This window comes from Balaenoptera musculus, chromosome 3, assembly GCF_009873245.2.
Source record: "Balaenoptera musculus isolate JJ_BM4_2016_0621 chromosome 3, mBalMus1.pri.v3, whole genome shotgun sequence".
NCBI lineage: Eukaryota > Metazoa > Chordata > Mammalia > Artiodactyla > Balaenopteridae > Balaenoptera > Balaenoptera musculus.
The window spans coordinates 50721542-50744530 of record NC_045787.1 but is presented as its reverse complement, the minus strand read 5'-3'; the positions used below and the strand labels follow the sequence as shown (position 1 = coordinate 50744530).

The following is a 22989-nucleotide window of genomic DNA, read 5'->3' as shown; positions in this document are numbered from 1 at the left end:
TATGAAGACATTCATGTCATACCATGTATCAGTACTGCATTCCTTTCTGTTGTAGAATAATCTGTTGTATGAATATACCACGTATTATTCATTCATTCATTCATTCATCAGTTGATGGACATTTGGGTTATTTACCCCTTTTGGCTATTATGAATAATGCTGCTATGAACGTTCATGTACAAGTTTTTGTGTCGATGTACGTTGTCATTTCTCTTGTAAAAATACCTAAGAGTGGAATTGCTGGGTCAGGTGGTAGTTCCGTGTTTAACTTTTTGAGGAACTGCCAGACCGTTTTCCAAAGTGGCTGCTGTATTTTACATTGTGACTGATAATTAAAAAAAAAAAAAAAATTCTACAAGACTGTAGAGATTCTATATAAACTCTTCTGGATAACTTTCATAAACATATTTTATCTGAATGAAATTCTGTTCTTTTACATATGTGTACTTTTCACTGTTTTTTGTTTCAATATAAAATATTCGTATTTACTGTAGAATTTAGCTTTTAGAATTCATGTCTTTAAAATTAGATTTAAAAAAGAAAAATAGCCTTTCAAAATAATTTTAGAATTTTTTTTAAGGAATGGAATATTTGGAACTTAATTCATTTTGAGATTTTTAAACTTCTACTCTTTCATTTTTGTTTACTATAACATTTTTTGTCCATACCTCACATATAATGATGCATAGTTTTAAGCAATATAGTTGTTGTTTATACTGCTACTTCTTTGTTCTGTTAAATTTTCTTTTCTTCCATGTGTTTTTTCTGGATTCTCTGCCTTGTGATTACAAAGAGGAATTCCTGACTTATCTAGAACACTACCAGCTAACTATTCCAATAAGGGTTGATCAAAATGGAGCTTTTCTCAGCTTTACTGTGAAGAATGATAAGCACTCCAGGAGAAGACGGAGTATGGACCCTTTCGATCCACAACAGGCAGTATCTAAGTTATTTTTTAAACTTTCAGCCTATGGCAAGCACTTTCACCTAAACTTGACTCTCAACACAGATTTTGTGTCCAAACATTTTACAGTAGAATATTGGGGGAGAGATGGACCCCAGTGGAAACATGATTTTTTAGACAACTGTCATTACACAGGATACTTGCAAGATCAACGTAGTACAACTAAAGTGGCTTTAAGCAACTGTGTTGGGTTGGTAAGTAGATGTTATAATTTTAAATTTCTGATGGGGAGATAAATTCACAATATAAATGTCTTTCTTCAGATTAATAAAATATATACATATATATGTGTGTGTGTGTGTGTGTATATATATATATATATATATATATATATATATATATATATATATATACAGCTTATCTAGGGAAGGTAACATTCTAAAATTTTTTGTTATTTCTGCTGCCTTTGCTTTTGATAATCTTTTTCATAACGTTTGCATTGACTTTTCAAAGTAAGAACAATTTTTAAAGCCCTATATTATTAGTAGAAGAATGAATGAAACCTCACGTTTTCTTTTAGAGTTACATTTTTCTGTTCAAATAAGATATCCTTAATGCATAAAAAAAACTCAATCATTATGAGGAGCTTAAGGGTATTGTATGTATGTATATATATATTATGGCAGGAAACCATGACATAGATTGCCTCCTTAGGTCTCTTTCTATACTATCTTTCTCTGGTAATCAACATAGCTTAAAATTACTTATGACCTACTTATGTTTATAAGTTCTTGAAGGAAAATCTTTTATATCAATGTCTCTTTATGAAATAATTTTCCCTATATTTATCTGAAAATTGATAATAAATCTTATTTTACTTAGAAATTGGATTTCAAGAGTATAGGTTCTAGCCTGGGCATTTGAGTCCATTCTAGTCTAAAGGTAAATACATAGTTCAAGGTGGCACATAGTAATGGTTGTAGAACAAAGCATGTTCTTCTACTTCTACTTCCTCTAGTTCACACTTCCTTTACTGCTTTTATCCTGTTCAGGCTAGTATAGATGTTTCATTAAAGCTTTATCTGTTTAAAAGATTACACACATTTTGATGCTCAACTCACATTTTCAGAAGCTGTTTTTCTTCCTTACTCTATCATGTCCATATCCTCATTTTTACTTCAGTATAAACAACTACATAATTAGAGTTGGGTTTAAATAGTTCTAAATTTAGAAGGAGTTTTAAGAACCACCCAGTGGAGAAAAATTTTTACTATAGGTATATATAAGAATTTGCTCAGATTATCTATTTTCTTTAACTATTAATAAGTCAAAATGATTACTTGGATTTTAATATTTGGGTTTAATTCCTATAAAATAGACACATTGAACACATTCCTCACTAGCTTCTTTCTCTATAAGCAGTGTTAAGCTTTATATACAAAAGAGATTTATCTTTTTGAATAAAGATAAATTATCCAAAATAAATCTGTTTTAAAACTTCTTACGTGTTAAAATGACATTTGCTGTTAAGTACAATAGAAAAATACTGTTCCTAGTCATTGACCAAGCTCTTTAAATTTGGCATTAACATTAATTATGCCACTGATAATTTTAACAGGGTGATGAAATGAGCAGATTTGAGATTTAGGGGAAAAAAACTAATTCCATTGTGAGATTTGAGGGAAGAGGAGCAATTGGAAATATGAAGATGAGTTAGATCATGTAGGAGATAATGAAGGCCTATAGCAAGACTATGGCACTGGGAATGGAGAAGATACAAAGAATTTGCACCACATTTTGGTGAGAAAATTTATAGGATTTGTGTCATTAATTTTTCTTCGCTGGCATATAGTACATAGTAGATATTTAATAATACTTTTTAAAATTGAAATATCATTGAACTGGGTGTGGGATGAAGGAGAGAAGGTAATTGGAGTTGATTGAGGTTTCTCTTTTTGATGAGACTGTATATGAATTTACTAGCAGAGAAAGGGAATGGTAGTGGAATGTTGGATTAGAAAGGAAGATGAAGAAAGTGATTCTGATATAGTAAATGTGAAGAATCTGAAGAAATAAAGGTTAAAGATGTCTAGTTGGCTTTTGGGAAATATAGCTCTGAAATTTAGAAGAGAATTTAATTCTGGAAACAGTTGAGAATTGCTGATATATGACTACTGATGAAATGGTGAAAGATGTTGATGAGGGAAAAGTGAGAAGAAGTTTGTAAATGGAAACTTTTCTATACTTAGGGGGATAGTGGAGTGTCATTCATCTATTTTTTATCCTCATTGAGACCTTCTGTGTGTCTTATTCTCTCTTATTTCTATTCGTTAACACCTGTTTTACTTTGCTTCCTATTGAAACTGCATGGTCCATGTTGACTCACTTTTTTTGTTGTTGTTGTTAATTTTTATTGGAGTATAGTTGCTTTACAATGTTGCTCGATCTAGGTGTGGTCTGCCAGGTTTGTCCACTAAAGTTACTATTTCCCCTTGGCAACTAATAAGGAATTTGTGAGCAGATACTTTGTGAGCAGATACTATGTAAATATCCTATTCTTCATCTCACTTTTACCCACCAGTTTTAGTAACCCTCACCTTCATTCTTATTTTATATCATGTTACATTTTTAATCAAATGGAATATGTAAACAAGTTTTTCTAAAATCCCACTTTTCTAAGGCCCCTTTTAACCAATTCTGTTTTTAATTGTTCTATGTAAAATAGTTTTCAATATAGAGATCATTAGTGTTTTCTAATCATACTTCCTTACCCATAGTTTCAGTTTTACAATACTTGCACCACTCAAAGGAAAAAATTCCTAACATTATAATCTATCAGTTGTTTAAAATAATGTTACTTTTTAGTTTGCTTTATATTTGAACCATGGCTTTCTTATTTAGGTTTTGTTTTTCTGGAGTTTCTAGTTACTTTTATTTTGTCTTATTGAGAAAAAAAAATATGATTTCTTTACCAACTGATCAGTTTCATCCAGTTCCTTAGTCCTTATACCTATTGCTTGGAATATATTCCATTCTTCTTTGGAGGCATTTTTCTTGGAGTGTATGGGTTAATTAATTTCTTGAGCTATTACACTTCTCTCATCTTGGGATTTCTTTTTTCCTAGGTTAGTTCCACATCTTCTTCTTTCTGAGTTTACATCCTGGTTTTGTTGGAGAACATCTTCAAGTAATTACCTCAGAAAAGGTGCCTGAGAAGTAAAATTTCTGAGTCCTTGCCTATTTGAAAGTGACTTTATGTTACCCTCATGTTTGGTTAATAATTTAGTTGGATATAGAATTCTAGGTTTAAATATAGTTTTCCTTCAGAACCATGGATGGTAGAATTGGAAAAGGGAAATATGGGGTATCAAATTTATCTCTATGGTTTTATATCTTAGGAAAAGATTTAAAGAGCTAAAAAAAATTGGCATTGATACATTTTGGGTGGCAGATAGAAGTCTGCTTCTTGTTCTTTTCCTCTTCTTTAAAAAAACTTTTTTTTTTCAAAATGATATGCTTTTCTCCTTATCCTTCCTGTTTCAAGAATTTTATAAATAATGTGGTAAGCTGTGGGTCTTCTTTCCTGACCCCTATTTTGTATTTGATGGGTGATTTCAATTTAAAGACCCTCCTTCAACTTAGAGAAATTTAAAAAAATATTTCCTTAGTGATTTTATCTCCTTGTCCCTCACCACCCCATTCTGTAATTGGTTTTCTGCTTCTCTTATCTCTCTTTTCCCCTTTTTTTTTTTCTGTTCTGAGTTCTATGAGCTTTTCCCACTTTTGCTTTCTTTTTCTTTAATTGATTTAAAAATTATAGCAGTCATATTTCTAATTTTCAACAGATCTTTCCTGCATTGTTTCTTTCTTCATATTTTGTTCTTATTTGATGAAAAATGATTTTCTTCTATCTCTCTAAGATACTAAAGACTATAAACCTAGTTAAAAAAGACCAATGACCCCATTAGACTTTCTGTTCATTTAGTTACGTTCATAGTTGCTTCTCTACTTTTTCCATTATTAATTCATCCATTCACCAAGTGCTTATAAGTACCTACCATGTAACAGGCACTGTTCCAGGTGCTAGGAGGACAACAGTGAACAAAACAAGAATCCCTGTTATCGTATAGCTTGCATTCTAGTGGAAGAGATACACAATAAGATAAATAAATAAAAATCATAATATGTTGGATACTGATAAGTTCTAATGTAGAAAAAATATTGAGTAAAGACCTTAAAAGGAATGAGGAAAGGAATACTGACATCTGAGGGATAAGATTTCCAGGTGGAAATCTTCATGTACAGAGGTCTGATATGAGAGTGTTTGAGGAACAGCAAGAAGACTACCATGGCTAGAGCTAAGTGAGAGAGAGGAAGAGTAATGGAAGGTGAGGTTAGAAAGAAAACTTGGGGGCCAGTTGTTAGGTTTTAGAGGACACAGTTAGGATAGACTCAATGATGATTCCAAGCTTGGGGCCTGAGCAACTAGAAGAAAATAGCAGCCATCACATGAGATGAGAAAGACTCAGACATTAACTGAGATGGAAAAGTTGTAGGAGGAGTAGGTTTGGGGGTGGTATATATCATAACTTCAGTTAGACATGTTAAACTTGAGATATTGTATAGGATGCGGGGTATGCAAGCCTGGAGTTCAGGAGAGAGATGTGAGTTATGAAGTTATTTTGGGAGTCATCTATATAAATATAAATGACATTTAAAGCCAGGAGATTATATGAAATTGCTTAAGGGAGAGTATATGTAGAATAAATAAGAGGTCTAAGGACTGAGCCTTTGGGTGCTTCAAGGGGTTAGGGAGGTCGGAAAGATGTGGAGGGGACAGCAAAGGACAGTGGAGTAAGAAGGTTGAAGGGAAACCAGGCAAATATCCTAGAAGCTAAGAGAAGGAAGTATTTCAAGGGAAAAATGCTGCTGAGTCAAAATAAGAGTCTGACTGAAAACCAATCATTGAATTTAACAGTGAAGAAGTTATTGATGACCTTGGCAAAAGCAGTTTTGGTGAAGTCATAGTGGGGTTTGGAAAAGAGGCAAAAGCCTGATGCGAGTAGGTTTAAGAAGGAATGGGAGAAGAGTAAAGAATATATAGACAATTATTTTGAGGACTTTAGGAAAAGCAAGAAATGATCAGTTGCTGCAGGCAGAAGTGGGAGTCTTTATCATTTTGTTTTATAAAAATGAGAATGGTTGTGTAAAGAGAAGAGAAATTTCTGGAGTGAATTGTTTGATAGGCGAGAAGGAATGAAATCATCTACATAAATCGAATAATTGTTCTTATCTAGGAGAATGGACAGTTCATCCATAATAACAGGAAATAATATAGAATATATGGACATGAGATGCAGGTAGGTTGGTATTTGTGGTTGTAGAAGTTTGCAGGAGGTTGTGTGCTGTTTTCTGTTGGAATGGAAGATGGAAAGATGAGGTGTTAGGGGATTAAGTAGAGAGGAGAAAGTATGAAATATTTATCCCAGAGAGCAGGATACTGAATGAACTAGAGAAACATAGTATAATTGCCATGAAGCGTCAAGGACACAGTTGAGATTACGATGATGAATTTAAAGCAAGACTAGTCTAAGATAAGATGGACAAGATAGTCAAAGGAGAGGAAGCCAAGGAAGTGAGAGGACAGGGATTGAAGAGACCATCTATGTAAGTAGTTCTTAAGCTGGGGTCTATGGATAGAATTCAGGGGGTTTGTTAACTGGAATGGGGAAAATTTCATCTTTATCTTTACTAATTCTTAAGTGAAATTTAACATTTCCTTCAGTTAACAATATAGGTAACAAGCCAGTAAAGTAATAGCAGTACCTGTAACTTTGTCTTGATAGAAATGATATTTTCATATCGTGTTACAGTTTTTGCAGGTCCCTTAAAATATTATTTATGTTAATCACTATTGTGAAATTATAGTAGTTATTAGATCTATTGCAAAGCTTCTTATTTAAAGTGTTACAAAAAGGCATATGTATTACTATATTACATTTTTAAAATATTTTGATAACTGTATTTCATTACAATTGGCTTTATTTATAATCCTATATATTTCTTTTGCATTTAAGATATTATTCTGAGAAGTGATCCCCAGGCTTCACCCCTAGACCTTCAGAGGGATTCAGGGCATGTGCACACACACAAATTTTAAGAACAAATGATATAAGAAGATACTGAAGTCAACAATTATTCAGGAGTGGTATTGCAGAGGGTGACAGTGACCCAGAAGCTAAGATCTTTGAGGAATGAGGAAAGTGACTTTGGGTCAGTAGATAACTACAGCTAGCAGAGGGAGAAGGTGATGGTATGGGATTTGAAGGTGGTAAGATTTTTTCTTTTTTTGGAGGAGAGAGGGATAATTGTTTAGAAATGGCAATGAGTACAAGAACCCTTAACCCTACCTCCAGGTCCAATAGGAGGTATGTAGGAGAGAAAGTAGCCACCATTCCAGAAGATTACAGGGAAGAAAGAATGTTATCTAGGGCGATTCAGGTTTTTGTTTGAGCAAGATGAAGTGAACATTCACAGATGAGGCTGAGTGTATAGGAGATTTTGTATATAATCGACCTTGAGTTTGAGAGGGCACAGTAGAAGTGTTTTAAATGGTGAAGGGGGAAGTAGAAGATGGGATCAGAAAACATGATGTACTAACCATATGGGGAGTAGAATCCAGGGGATGGATCTTGGGCATTTTGGAGGGACTGGCATGACAAGGAAAGGGGGCATGATGAGATTAATCCTGATGGTCCTGAGGCCAACAGCGTAGAGGTGAGTGGGGATGCTGAGGGAAGTAGGAGTAGGGCTCTTGCTAGGCATGCACAGATTTCTGGGACTCCCACCTAACTCAGGTCCTCTATCATCTGGCCTCCAGCACCTTTCTAATCTCATAGTCATTTTACTCTTCCCTCCCTTTAGCCACAGTAGCTCCTTGCTGTTTCTCAAATACTGCATGCATGCTCCTACCCTGTTGCCTCTGCATTTGCCATTCCCACTGTCTGATCTGCTCTTTCCCAAGATATCTGTTTGGCATGCTCCTTCACTTTATTCAAGTTTCTGTTCAAATATCACCTTATTATAGAGGATGTTCCTGACCATCCTAAATAGTTTATATAATTCTCTCTGTCCTCTGATTACTTTCTGTCCTCTTACTGCTTTATTTTTCTTCTTGACATTTCTTACTACCTGATTGATTATTTATTTATATAATGAATGAATGACTTTTTTCTACCTCTTCCCACCAAAATGTAAGCCCCATGATAGAGCCAGAACTTTGTTTTTTTCACTTTTGTATTCCCACCACCTAGAACAGTACCTGCCGTGTGATAGTGTGATAGGCACTCAAAACATACTTGGTGAATGAATAGACAAAGTTAGAAGCACTCCTCAGGGGACTTCCCTGGTGGTCCAGTGGTTAAGACTCTGTGCTCCCAATGCAGGGGGCCTGGGTTCGATCCCTGGTCGGGGAGCTAAGATCCCACATACCGCAACTAAGCCCACGTGCCGCAACTAGAGAGCCTGCATGCTGCAGTGAAGACCGAGCACAGCCAAAATTAATTAATTAATTTTAAAAGAAAAAGAAGAAGCAACCCTCAGAGGATAAGGGAATGATAGTGGCTAAGAGTCCAATCTCCAAAGATAGTTGAGTGAATTTGTTACTTAGCTTTGCTCAGTATAGGTTTCTCATCTGCCAAGTAGACCTGATAGTAGTACTTACTTCATAGAGCTATTAAGATTAAATGAGATAATGAGTGTAAACATTTTACAGAGTACCTAACTCTGGATTTTCTTCCAAGGCCTTTCCGTTCTTGAAATTAGAGATTTTATTTACTTACCAAGTTTCTGACTCTATTTTTCTCCAGCAACCTGAGTTTTTTGCTGAGGACCTTTTGACATCTTCTGCCCACAATCCAGCATCACATGACTTTAGTGCTCTGCCCTTTCTGGGCAGTACTCTAGACACTTATCAAAACTTCTTATACAAGCCCTCTCTTCTGCATGCGTCCTCTTTTCTTCAGGAGCCTTGCTCAGTTTGCTATTACTTTGTTAATCTTGATGGTAAAGTAATTCATGATCAGGTATTAGAGTTTGTTACTGGCGTATTATATTATTCCTGTCAGTATTTGCATTTAATTTAGGGACTAATATCCTTAAAGTAAAGCAAACAGTGGTGAAAATAATGTGAAGTGACTAGGTCTGCTTTTTTGTTTTTTGCATTGTTTAGCTCATTTCATGTAGGTGGCTGCCAACTTCATCTGTAAGTTAGAGCAGCTCTGATTATGTCTTATTTTTCTTTCCAAGCATGTGGTACTTAGCATGAATTTCCCTAAACAGAATCATAGAGGTTTAGATTCAAAGGGATCTTACAGATTATCTGGACCAGAGGTTTTTAGCTTTTTTTTTTCTTTTTAAATCGGCAAAATTCTTTTCTCAAATGAAATGTTATGTGGAAACTTAATATATAGATTAATAAAAGCACAGCTGATTCCTAATCCCAGGAATCCAAGCCCTGTAGGTCTACCTTTGTTGTCTGGGGCAGTCCCCTAAGGGCACTTCCATGGAACCCTTAGGGCTCCCTAGAGTGCTGTTTTAAAACCACTAATTTACACCAACCCTTTCATTTTTCCAGCTGAGGAAATACGCTCAGAGAGTTTATGTTTTATCCAGTGTTACAGGGTAAATTAGTTGGGTTAAGAACAGTCCTCACATGTGCCATTCTTAGGAAAACACTATTAGACAAGGATGGAAGTTCTTATTTCTGATGTACATAACTTACTATCTCATTTCCTTTAATCAGCAAATTTTATTTGCTGTATATACTACATATGAGACATTTTCTATGGGTGTAACTGATACCAAGAAACCCTTTCTTTAAGAGAGCAAATAGTATGGTTGGGAAAATAAAACATGCAGTTGGAAAGTTATACCAAATTTAAATACAGATTCAAGACTTGAGATGCAGCAAAACAGAATAGAATTAATTAAAAATAAATGATACCAATAATAAGCTCTGTTGGAGATCAGAGGAGGCTGAAGCTACTGCCGTTGGACTGAAAAAAGTTTTAAAGAGGAGCTATGACTGAGCTAAGTAGGACTTGGCTAAGTAAATAGATGTAAGGCAATATAATACTGTAAATAAGAGCAGAGCTTTGTGGGAATACCAGTGCCTTCACTTACCTCTATATAATACTGGGCAGGTGCTTAACCTCTGAACCTATTACTTCATCTGCAAAATGGGGATGTATGGGACATATATGAATTAAGGACATATATACTGGTGTAACATAGAACTTTAAATGGGAGTAGTTTATCACAATAGTTTATTTCTCCCTTATGTGTGTCTAGATTGGACAGCTTTCCATGAGGTCAGTCAGGGACCCATGTTCTTTCTCTTTTGGCTTCCACCTTTCCTAGGTCTTTTCTCAGAGAGAGTAGAGAATTCCACTGGAGAGGTTCTCGGGGGTTGGGCCTGAAAGTGGTATATGCTCTGCCTATTTTCTATTGGCCAAAACTCAATTACAAAGCTATACCTAAACACATAGGAGTCAGTTAAGTTGTGTGCACAATTTGGAAAGGAAATAAGTCTTAGTGAACATACAGAGGTCTCTGCTACCTCACATCGTTATTGGGAAGATTAGGGGAAATAATGTATGTGTTATGCTTAGTACAGGGCATAGCATGTAAAGGTATTTAAACATCCTTTTTAAAGAATAGGAAAATTTATATAATGTTTTGCTGAGTATAGATAATTCACTAAATTTCTATTAACATGTGTTTTAACCTCCTTTTTGGAGAGGTATCAGTTTATTTTTGACTCCTGGTAATACTACTAATTAATATTTAAAATGATTCTTCTTGGTAAATTCTTTGTTTCCTTTTCTTTTAGCATGGTGTTATTGCTACAGAAGATGAAGAATATTTTATTGAACCATTAAAGAATACCACAGAGGACTCCAAACATTTTAGTTATGAAAATGGCCATCCTCATGTTATTTACAAAAAGTCTACCCTTCAACAACGGCATCTATATGATCACTCTCATTGTGGGGTTTCGGGTGAGTGTGGGGCTTTTAGAAAGTATAGTCTTGTATTGCCAGTTTCTTCTGGCACATAAGGTAAGATTAATAATAAAAGTAAATAGGAATTTGAGTAATTAGAATGATAATGTCCAGAGTCCTCTTAAAAGATGTCACCTATTGATAGTTTTAAGTCAATTTTGGAAGTTCTTAAGAAGTCCGTAAAATACAAACCTGTGTAAAATTTGATAGTTTTTTCTTTGAAGGGGAAACCTTATTTTATCCAGGTAATAGTTACAGCTTTCATGCACAGGTGTTCCATAGTACTCTGTGCTGTTTGGTTTGCCTGATATTTTTATGCTAGTGGTAGGAATCTAAACATTTGAATGAGACTTGAAGAGTCTTAAAGGTAGTATTCAAAGATAGTGTAAGTTGGAGTACTATAGAAATACAAAATAGGGACAACAAACCTAGCCTTTAGTGGTCAAAGAAGGCTTCAGGGAGGAAGTGACATTTAAGCTAAGGGAGTAATGGGTAGAGTGTTCCATATAAAGGGAATAGCCTTTACAAAGGTTCTGAAACAAAAGAGAGAATGTCACATTCCAGGAACTGACAGTTCATATAACTGGATATTAGAGAAGGGGTGAGATTCATAGTGGTTGGTGGGGAGTGGTTGTGAGAGGTGAAACTGGAGAGATAAAAAGTGGCCAAATCACAAAGGGCTTGTAAACCGTGTCGAGGAGTTTATCTTCAGTATACTGGAATCCCACTGAAAGGTTTTATGCAGTAGAAATCACATGATCAGATTTGGGTTTTAAAAAGATTACTCTGGCAACCATATGGAGACTGATTTAGAGACGAGAAAGACTAGGGTAGGGGGTTAGGAGGCTGTTTAGTCTAAAGATTAGAAAGCTTAGAGAAATAGAGGATATAGCATAGCATAGTAGAAAGAACATGGGCTTTGGCATACTTGTGGACAAATTACCCAACCTCTCTGAGTACTCCTTTCAGCGCACATTAGTTACTCAGTACAATGGTAGCTATCATTATTATTGGGATGACTTTTTCTAGCATTTAAAGAGCCACTATATTAAAAAAAAAAAAAAAAAGGAGTAGATTTATTCCATGTAGTTCTAGTAGCTGAAACTAGGAGCAGAATATTTCAGAAGGAGATTTCAGCTCAATACAGAGAAGAGTTCACCAACAAGTAAATTTAATAAAAAATAGAATGGGTTCAACAGGTAGATTTGTAAAAATGGAATGGGTTGCCTTGTGATTTAGTGAATGCATCACCCTCTTGTTTCTTCTCTGTATCCTTATAGGCTCTTTTACTTCTGCTTCAAGTACAAGTGTTCTTTGAAGTTCTCTCCTCAGCTGACTGTTCTCATTCTCCATACTCTCTTCTTGAGTAATCTCTGAGGCTTTTAATTATGGGAGGTTCTTGTTGGTCAAGAATAATTGGTACTAGAAAAAGGTCACTTAAAGTGAATCTAGTTGAGCTATGAAATACAGTATCATGGTAAATAATGAAAAAAGGTTTGATTTGTCTTTGAAATGAATAAAGAAGCTAAACATTATGTAAATAGTTTCTCTTATATTTAACAAAATTTAGGCTATAAGTACAACTTTATATAAATTTTTTAAAAACTAGGATTCAAATATTTAGCTGTTTATTGTTATATAATTTTCCCACCATTTTTTCCACAACATGATGTTTAAAGATCACCTTTTGCAAAAATATTTAAAGATTTCATCATGTTCTGAAAGGTATCTCTTAACTGTTTGAGATTCAGGTTATCCTCTTTTGAAGTGCCTATTTCATTACTAACTGGTATTTACCAGGCAGAGTCTTATTTTTCAATGGTTTAGGCATGAATCAGGCCGTTCTCCAAATCTACTTTTATTGCCATCATAGACCACTGTAATGACTTTCTATCTAGTCTTCCTATCTCCAGGTTTGTCCTTTTCTGTCTTTAGTCAAGTCTATCTCCTAATTCTGGCTTACACACCTTCACTGGCTTCCCAATAGTGGAATTATAGTAGTAGCTCCCTAAATTCCATGGGAATGTCACTAGATGTTATTGGGGAAAAAATCACTTTAGGTTTAATAAGTTTGAGAAATGTCTGGTTAAGAACTACCTTAATTGTGATACTAGCTCAACAGTGTCGTTCAAGTGAGATGTGCATTTATAGGCATACATTGCCAGTTAATCTGTTAATCAGGAACTCAAGTTTATATCAGAATATAAGATATGAAAACCCTCTTGACAGTGGGTATTTTTATCTCATATTCAAATATGAATTTTCCCATTCTAATTAGATTTAAGCTATTGATTAAAAATTTTTTATGAAAGTAATATCTGTTCTTTGTAGAAATTTTAGAAAATACAGGATAAAAAGAAAAATAAAAAAGAAGATGAAAGTTGCTCTTTTACCACCCAGAGATAACTGAATGTTCTTATAGTCTCTTCATATAGATATTATTTTGTCTTTATACCTGCATTATCTACTTATGTATTTATTAAATAAATATTAATTTAGCATGCACATGCAAGACTATTCTCAGTGCTGGGATGCAGTAACAAATAAAGCAGGAAAAGTCCTTACTCCAAGGGATCTTATATTCTAGTGAAGAGAGACAGTTAACTAAATAAGCTTTTAAACAAACATGTAAATACATGGCCAACCGTCAAGAAGTAGTAAGTGAGTAATGAAAAATAAACCAGATCAGGGACTTCCCTGGTTGTCCAGTGGTTAAGAATCCGCCTTCCAATGCAGGGGATGCAGGTTCGATCCGTGGTCCGGGAACTAAGGTCCCACATGCCACGGGGCAACTAAGTCCTCGCGCCGCAACTACTGAGGCTGTGCGCTCTAGAGCCTGCAGGCCGCAGCAAAAGATCCCTCATGCTGCAACGAAGATCCCGCATGTCGCAACTAAGACCCGATGCAGCCAAATAAATAAATAAATATTTAAAAAAAGAAAGAAAAATAAACCAGATCAGTGAGATAATTTTGCATGGCTGTATATATTAAAAATATTTTGAGATTGATCAAAAACTCAAAATTATATTTCAGATGACAGAGATCTATGTACTTGGCTTTGGGGGAAAAGTTCTTTATTGCATATGTTTGTGGAGGAATGTTTTCTTTAACATTCAGTACTCAATCCAAAATTAAACTGAGCAAAGCACATGTAATGAGTATCATTTGAACTACTAATCTCTATTTTGAAACAAAATAAAACAAGTCAGTTGTGTATTTTATTTTAGACTAAAAGAGATATTCATTACAGATCATTAAACTTAACGTTAAGCAGTCAGTTGACAATTATAAAATGTAGATATTGTTTTGTAATGATCTAATCATGTGGGAAAGATTTTAATCTTTAGAATGAAACTAAAGATGTTATCTTTTTAGATTTTATTCATTCAGTATGCATGTGTGTATATTACATATATTTATCAGACTACAAATCTTTTGAGTATAAGGATTATATCTTTTCATTTATGAATGTCCATCAAAGACACTGTATATATATATTTCTGATGGAGCAATAGCCAAGCAAACTAACAATTAAAAAGCTAAAAAGTTGAAAATTGTGAATATGATGATAACAGCAGCTACCTTATACTAAATCCTATCAAATGAGAAACACTATTGCTAAGTGTTTATGTTGCCCAATCATGGTCTAATTCTTTATACAATACTTTAAATAAAATAAGGAGAAATTGAATGAGAGTGAAAATTATCAAAATAATGGAAATTCTATCCTGTATTTAGACATTTAAGCTGTCCAGCCAGAGGAAGGAGAAGACTAGGCATGATTTGAATACATGAGTGGTTTCATGATCACAGAAAACTGAGCAAGAGAAATTGGAGTAATGTTAATGCAGAAAAGATTTGGCTGTCTCATAATGATATTACCACACACCCAATGGCTTAAGCAATACACTTTTATTATCTCACATTTTCTGTGGACCAGGAATCTGTGTATGTATAGGTTATTTATTTAACCTCAGCCAGGGCTGGGTTCTTATCCAGAGTCTTTACAGGGGAAGAATTCACTTCCTCACGCCCATGGTTGTTGGCAGCATTCAGTTCCTTGCTGTCACAGGACTGAAAACTTTAGTTTCTGGCTGGTTGTTTGCCAGAGGCCACCTGCAGTGCCTAGGAATGTACAATTCACCAACTTGGTTGTTTCCTTCCTCTAAGTCAGCAAGGGAATGACTTTAGTAAGATGCTACAATATTATGTAACATAGGTATGTAGTCATATACATGTAATCATGTACATCCCATTATCTTTCCTGTCTTCTGTTGGTTGGAAGCAAGTCACAGGTCCGGCTCATACTCAAGGGAGGAGATGAGGACACAGGAGGTTATGGGAGCCACCTTAAGAGTCTGTCTGCCACAATGGTCATAGGGGAATACTCACTGGCTGTCTTGGGGATATGCTATTGAATTAAGAAGTAGTATATTTCTGCCTCTCTTGACCTTTAGGAATAAAGACATTCTTTTAATTTATATGAGTTTCAAAAGTATTTGACTGATGCTTCTTGTGGTCTTTCCATCTCTTATTTCTTAAAATTTATAACTTCTCTCAAAGTAATTTTTAAAAGGGAAAGGCTGAAGAAAAACAGTATAGTGCCACTTTCTGTCAAGTAGATTATATAGATTACTCTTAACTTTTCGTCACTAAATTTTTCAGTAAGTGGCGGTTAGAAAGATTTCCTGTTCAATATAAGGATATGAAAGTGAGGTATACAGAGGACCTGTACTTGCTCAAGTTTATTAAATGAAGATGAATATAAATGAGGCAAGTGTTTACAAATGCCATAGTACTAAAAGTTTCCTCTGTGCTGAAGGACCAAATATCTAGAAATCAAAGGATAAAGCTGCAATCCACACTGAAATGTGGTTTAAAATGAGTCATGTCGGAATCATTGTCTTTCAACTCTCAGTCTAATGCCATTGACCTCTAGGTTTCGGAAAAGGAATACTTTGGGTACTTTGTCAGGATAAATAGTTGTAGAATACAAAATTAAATGGAAAAGATAATTCACAGCCTTTTAGATTTGAGATTTCTAGAGCAGTATAGAATTGCTCTATTAAGATAGTTTAATAAAAGCATCTTACTTTAAAATAAATGCTCAAAAAGCATTTTAGGAATAGATTTTTGCAACATTAATATTCTTCATCAGAACTGTCTTAGGCTGTTTAGAAAGTCAATGCTTTAGTTGCTTTTTAAACAACTCTAAATGATTCTTTTAAAGTACATATTCTAAATTTAAAAGTATTATGACATAATCACTCACTGGAAAAATATGAAATGATTATTTGAAGATTCCTTTTTTAAAGTAAACTATTAGATTTATTTTGTTTTGTTTTCATGAGCAGTTGAATGTTATTAATTTTTTCAGGTAATATGATTATTTTGAAAAATTTGAAGTTTAATTTTTTCACTACTGCATTTCCTCATCCCCTTCCCTCACTTTGAAAAATCTTAGTGTGTTAGAGAATTTATGAGAAGTATGTCTACATGAAAACTCCATGAATAAATACGTTTAATTAGTGAACCTATGTGAACTAGATAATTGTTTTTATTGTAGACCTCCTAAGAAGTGGCAAACCTTGGTGGTTGAATGACACATCTGCTTTTCCTTCTTCACTACCAATTAATGGCATACATATCCACCAGAGACAGAAGAGATCAGTAAGCATTGAGCGGTTTGTGGAGACATTAGTAGTGGCAGACAAAATGATGGTGGGCTACCATGGCCGCAAAGACATTGAACATTACATTTTGAGTGTGATGAATATTGTAAGTTTGATCCCTCTATATAATTTTTAACTTAATAGTTTGTTATGGTTTTTGACTAAGGTCATGGATTTTTATTGTGAAATAATGATTTTGAGAATTAACTCATCAAAAGTTAGAAAGAATCGATCTATTACTTTTTCAGTTCCATAGAAAATAAATTTAAAGGTGACCTTATTGTTCATTTAGATCAGCTCACCCTCTTAATTAATTACTATGTTGTAATTCACCTTTAGGAGACAATTTTTCTTGAAGTAGACTTGTATAACAGATCTTTTACCAAGGCATCTTGAGGGTAGAGTTCTAAGTGATATGGGATAAAAGAATCTTTTTATATAAGCAGTGGTTAAATGGATGAAAAATTGTTTTACCGCTTTAAAGATAAAATCAAACAATCACCTTATGATTTTTGTCTGACTTTGTGTCTTTTCTTATTTTCTGGAGGTCAGGTTGCCAAACTTTACCGTGATTCCAGCCTAGGAAACGTTGTGAATATTATAGTGGCCCGTTTAATTGTTCTCACAGAAGATCAGGTAAGAATGAGTTAGTTTATAAATCTAAAGCTCTTAACAGACAGACTGTAGAATTATGTATTAAAGAATAATATATTTTATTATTGTTCCTCTTAGAAAGTTCTAGTTGACTATGACTTTCAGCTCTAAGCATTTAATATTTTAAGCAAATTTGAAAGAGTTTACAAGAATATACCTCTTATGTCATGTTAAAGCTATATGTATGTGTGTTAGCTATATGTTTCAGCATAAAGATGAGCATTTGCATGGCAGACCTTATAACAGTGGTTTTGGTTGGTTTTGTAGGCTGATAATCACATATATTCACATTATCATTAAAGCTGGAACTGGAAAGAATGTCTGTTCAATAATACACTAAGTTAATTCTAGGTCAAATATTACAGAGATAAAAATTGGCAAGAGGTTATTCCTAGAAACCACTACTTCTAATTATAGTCCCACTTTAGCCTTCAAAAGTTTTAACAACTGACCTTAGTAATTTGTTTGGAACATTTCTGGTATGCATGTTGTATTGCAGCCAAACTTGGAGATAAACCACCATGCAGACAAGTCCCTCGATAGCTTCTGTAAATGGCAGAAATCCATTCTCTCCCACCAAAGTGATGGAAACACCATTCCAGAAAATGGGATTGCCCACCACGATAATGCAGTTCTTATTACTAGGTATGGTTTGTTGCAAGTATTTTACCTTTGATTATTGTGTTTGATATTGTAACTATATTTGGTCCTATCTAAAGCCTCATTCAGGTAATGAGTATAGAGAAAGCAAAATGGTAATTTATTATTCACCACTGAGAAAGAATATACTGCAGTATTGTTGTGTTTGCATTAAATGAACCAAATAAGAGAAAAGATTTAGCGTTGACTTAGAAATTTAATATATATCTTTTCTTCTACTAAGGTCTATTCATAAATTTTAACTGGAAGCACATATATGTTTTGTTAAACAAAATACATGCTAAAATGAAGATTGAAAAGTATGAGAAAAATCTGTTTTAAACATAAAAATGGGTCATCACTCTTGGTTATAAAATATATTAATTAGTCTTACCTCCAAATTGTTAAAAGGGAGGAGGACATCGGTGGTTACTCAGTTTACTTAGATGAATGTTTATTTAATTTAAAATATTTTAATTAAGAGATATAAAGAAGCATATTTACTATACTATATGTTGAATAGCTTTTCTCTCAGGCAAAATTATTACTTGATGATAACCCAATGAATTCATATATTTCTTTCCTTTTTTATAAAACTGTATTCAGATCCATTTTCTCCTTACTCTCCAACAAAAATTCTGTGAAGTAGATATTCTTATTATTTTTCCCATGTAAGAAATGAGGAGACCAGTTCAAAATATTTAAGTGAAAGAGCAGGGCTCAAGCCCTGGTGATCCTGTCTTCTTTGATTATACTTTGCTGTCTGTCTTAACTTTTTAATACTCTAATCATGGTTGGTTAGAACCATGCTTAAATCATTTAAAGATGCTTGTCTTTTGATCTCTTATTAGTATTTAAAAATGAAAACAAGTAATAACAAATAAACAGATAAGCAAAATGGGAGCATTATTCTATCTTGGCTAAGTGGATTATTTCTTTTAATTTGCACGGCAGTATTTAACATATGCGTCATCTGTGGTGTGCCCATTGACTGACTCCACATTAGACTCTGTGGAGGGGGAGTATAAAGTATACAGGATCAGAATCTTGAGACCCAGTAAGATAATGTGAATTTAGCATTTTGAAAAATGTTCCTGTTAACTGAGTTGTAGAGTTAAAGTTTCTGAGTTCATGTATTTTTTTACAGTTACACTTATTTTAATTGACTTCATCTACCTCACATTGTAAACTAAAAAACTTTGATTATGATATGCCTGCTGAATAAAACCAACATTTTAAGGTTCTATATTCATATGTGTTGACATGTCAGTCTGATAAATTCTGCAATTCCTCAGGTCTTGTGGTCTGGAATGGTTTCCAAATATATTTGAGGAGTTAAAAATATACTAGGAATTGTGCAAATATAGAAACTTTTGTGTAAAAATATATATGATATGATTAGTTTCAATGAAATTACTAGAGGAAAATATCTGTTATATATGTTTAACAGAATGATCACAGATATTTGCATTGGCATCTGTACTTATATTTATAAAACTCTACCTCTCCGCAAAAAAGGCAATGCCCAGTGGGCTTTTGATGCTTCATTTTTTTATTATTGTATCTGCATTGGATTTTTAACTTTTTTTTTTTAAACCAATTTATTTATTTATTTGGCTGCACTGCACCATGCTGCGCAGTTTGCGGGATCTTAGTTCCCTGACCAGGGGTTGAACCCAGGCCCCCCTGCAGTGAAAGTGCCAAGTCCTAACCACTGGACTACCAGGGAATTCCCGGATTTTTAACTTTTGCATCAAATGACAGGAGTTACACTAAGAGTGCACATTTATAAGTATTTGAGTAGGGAAATACATCTGGGCAGTTAGCCACCCTTTCTTTGTACTGGCTACAGCATTCAACTGTCTGACTTGTTACTCTGAATTGGCCCGGATATTTTTCTGATCCTCTGCAGAGCTCTTTGCTTCTGTAAGCTACTTTGAGTGCCTGTTTGATGTCTGAGATTTGAACACAAAATTTTCTTTTGAAACTTTTCTCCTGGTGTTCAGATAGCACTAGAAATTATCTCAGGATTTAAAGAACAGTACTACAAAAAATTCATACCTCATATCATTTTAGATTAGTTATGTAATGGAGGTTAGAAAAATGCCCTTTGGGACAGTATAGAATGCCTTTTTGAATTGTTATTGAAGTCTCAAATTAACTTTTAGCTTACTTAAAAGTCTACAATTATCTTTGAATTATTAGGGCCACCGAGTGACTTATCTAAATGAGATGACTATCTGAGTATTATCTCTAATATTTAAGTTTTTATTGGTTGGGGGTTTTACCAGTTCTTGACTCTCCCTTATATATTTTTGATTTGTGAAATTGAACATATGTTTAAATCACAGTGCTACTTTTAGTAAAAATAATTATGAGAATTCCATAGATAATTTTATATTAACTTTGAAAATTGCTTCATGTAACTCACTTATTAACATGTTCAGGGTTGTGACTCCACCATTTAGAGGTAAGATCATGATTTATGTTTGCTCGAAATGTCAGCTCACTAGGGAGAATATATACTGTGTTTATCAAGAATTCCAGAGAAAAATTGATGGATATGTTTATCTTTACTAGGCCAAATTTTGTCCTAGGGATTTAAATGTTTTAAGCAGAAAACCATTTGGAACCTAGTTACTTAGGTAATCATAGTTACTTTTGGAAAAAAGTATAAAAACTCAAAATGTTATCTCCTCTTAGCAAATGATATTTTATTGTTTTATTTTATTGATATAATTTTAAAACAAACTGCTGTACAAAGATATCAGATCACCATAACTAGACAGAAAGAAAATAAAGAAAATTTAAAAATAAAATTTTGTTGTTTTATCTGGTATCAAAAGTATTGAATTAACACCAAAGAGCATATTAAAAATGATTAATATATACATATATTTTTAAATTTTTATATACATTTATGTTTATTTTTATGTGTAAGTATATATGTATATATAATATATAGTGAAATCTGTTCTATATCAGCTAGCTTTTTCTAACCTTTTTTTAAAAAACTGAGGCTGAGAATTCGCTGGTGGTCCAGTGGTTAGGACTCTGTGCTTTCACTGTGAGGGCCCGGGTTCAGTCCCTGGTCAGGGAACTAAGATCCCACAAGCCGTGAGGTGCAGACAAAAAAATTAAAATTAAAACCAAAAAAAACCCCTGGGGTATAACTGACAAACAAAATTGTGTATATTTAAAATGTACAGTGTGATGATTTGATGTACATATACATTGTGAGCTGATAGCTGTAATCAAGTTAATTAACATATCCATCTCATAGTTATCTTTTTTTTTTTTTCTTTTTTTGGATGAGAATGCTTAAGATCTACTCTCTTAACAAATTTCAAGTATACCTATAGCATTATGTGTAGTCACCATGCTGTACCTTAGATCCTCAAAATTTATTCATTTTATAGCTAAAAGTTTGTGCCCTTTGACTAATATCTCCCCATTTACTCTACCCCCCACCCCCCCAACTCTGGGCAACTCCCATTCTATCCTTGGTTTCTATGAGTTCAGCTTTTTTTTTTTTTAAAGAGTCTACATATAACTGAGATCAAACAGTATTTGTCTTTCTCTGTCTGGCTTGTTTCACATAGCAAAATGCCCTCCAGGTTCATACACATTGTCACAGATGACAAGATTTCTTTCTTTTTTATGACTGACTAATATTCCAGTGTGTGTGTGTGTGTGTGTGTGCGTGTGTGTGTGTGTGTGTGTATGTATTTCACCTTTTCTTTATCTATTCATCTGTTAATGGTCACTTGGGTTGTCTCCATATCTTGGCTATTGTGAATAATGCTGCAGTGAATGTGGAGTACAGATACCTCTTCAAGATACTAATTTACTAAATTCACTTCCTTTGGGTATATACCCAGAAGTGGGATTGCTGGGTCATATAATAGTTCTATTTAAAATTTTTAGGGAACCTCTATACTGTCTTCCATAATGGCTGTACCAATTTACATTCCCACCAACAGTGTACAAGGGTTCCCTTTTCTTCATATAATCAATACATTTGTCATCTCTTATCTTTTTGATAATAGACATCCTAATAGGTTTGAGGTGATATCTCATTGTGGTTTTGATTTGCATTTCCCTGATGACTGGTGATGCTGAACACCTTTTCATGTGCCTGTTGGCCATTTTTGTTACCTCTGGAAAAACGTCTGTTTAAATCCCTTGCCCATTTTTAAATTGGAATTTTTTGTTGTTGTTCTTGGGTTGTATAATTTTTATATATTTTAGGTATTAATCCCTTATCAAATATATGGTTTGCACATATTTTCTCCCATTCCTTATACTGCCTTTTCATTTTGTTGATTGTTTCCTATACCATGCAGGAGCTTTTCAGTTTGATGTAGTCCCACTTGTTTATATTTGTTTTGTTGTCTGTGCTTTTGGTGTCATATTTAAAAAATCATTGCTTAGACCAATGTCAAGGAGGTTTTCATCTATGCTTTGTTCTAGGCGTTTTAGTTTCAGGTCCTATATTTAAGTTTTTAATCAATTTGAGTTTATTTTTGTGAGTTGTGTAAGATAGGGGTCTGATTTCATTTTTTTGGCATATGGATATCCAGTTTTCCCAACATCATCTATTTCAGAGACTATCCTTTCCCCCCACTGTATGTTCTTGATGCCCTTGTCAAAGATTAGTTGGTCATATATGCATGGGTTTATTTTTGGGCTGCTGATTCTGTTCCACTGGTTTATGTATCTGACTTTATGCCAGTACCATAGTATTTTGATTACTTTAGCTTTATAATATAGTTTGACACCAGGATGTGTGATGACACCAGCTCTGTTCTTCTTTCTCAAGATTGCTTTGTCTATTTGAGATCTTTTGTGGTTCCATATGAATTTTAGGATTTTTTTTCTATTTCTGTGAAAAATGTCATTGGAATTTTAATAGGAATTTCACTGCATCTGTAGATTGCTTTGGGTAGTATGGATATTTTAACAACATTAATTCTTCTAGTCCAAGAACAAGCAGTACCTTTCCATTTAGGTGTTTTGTCTTCAATTTCTTTCATCAGTATCTTATAGTTTCCAG

General features: G+C 33.9%; 1 protein-coding gene across 4 annotated transcripts in view; it reads left to right on the top strand.

Annotated features, from left to right (window-relative positions):
• ADAMTS6 (ADAM metallopeptidase with thrombospondin type 1 motif 6) overlaps positions 1-22989 on the top strand; it is a 271152-nt gene that overhangs the window by 8896 nt on the left and 239267 nt on the right. For all 4 annotated transcript variants that reach the window (XR_005019513.1, XM_036849413.1, XM_036849410.1 and 1 more), the window contains exons 3-7: positions 794-1158; positions 10797-10965; positions 16535-16746; positions 17193-17276; positions 17794-17939. Coding sequence is in view for 3 of the 4 variants with exons in the window: in XM_036849413.1 (XP_036705308.1) it covers positions 794-1158; positions 10797-10965; positions 16535-16746; positions 17193-17276; positions 17794-17939 (976 nt within the window). In the remaining variant the exon portion in view is untranslated. The remainder of the gene's footprint in view (positions 1-793; positions 1159-10796; positions 10966-16534; positions 16747-17192; positions 17277-17793; positions 17940-22989) is intronic.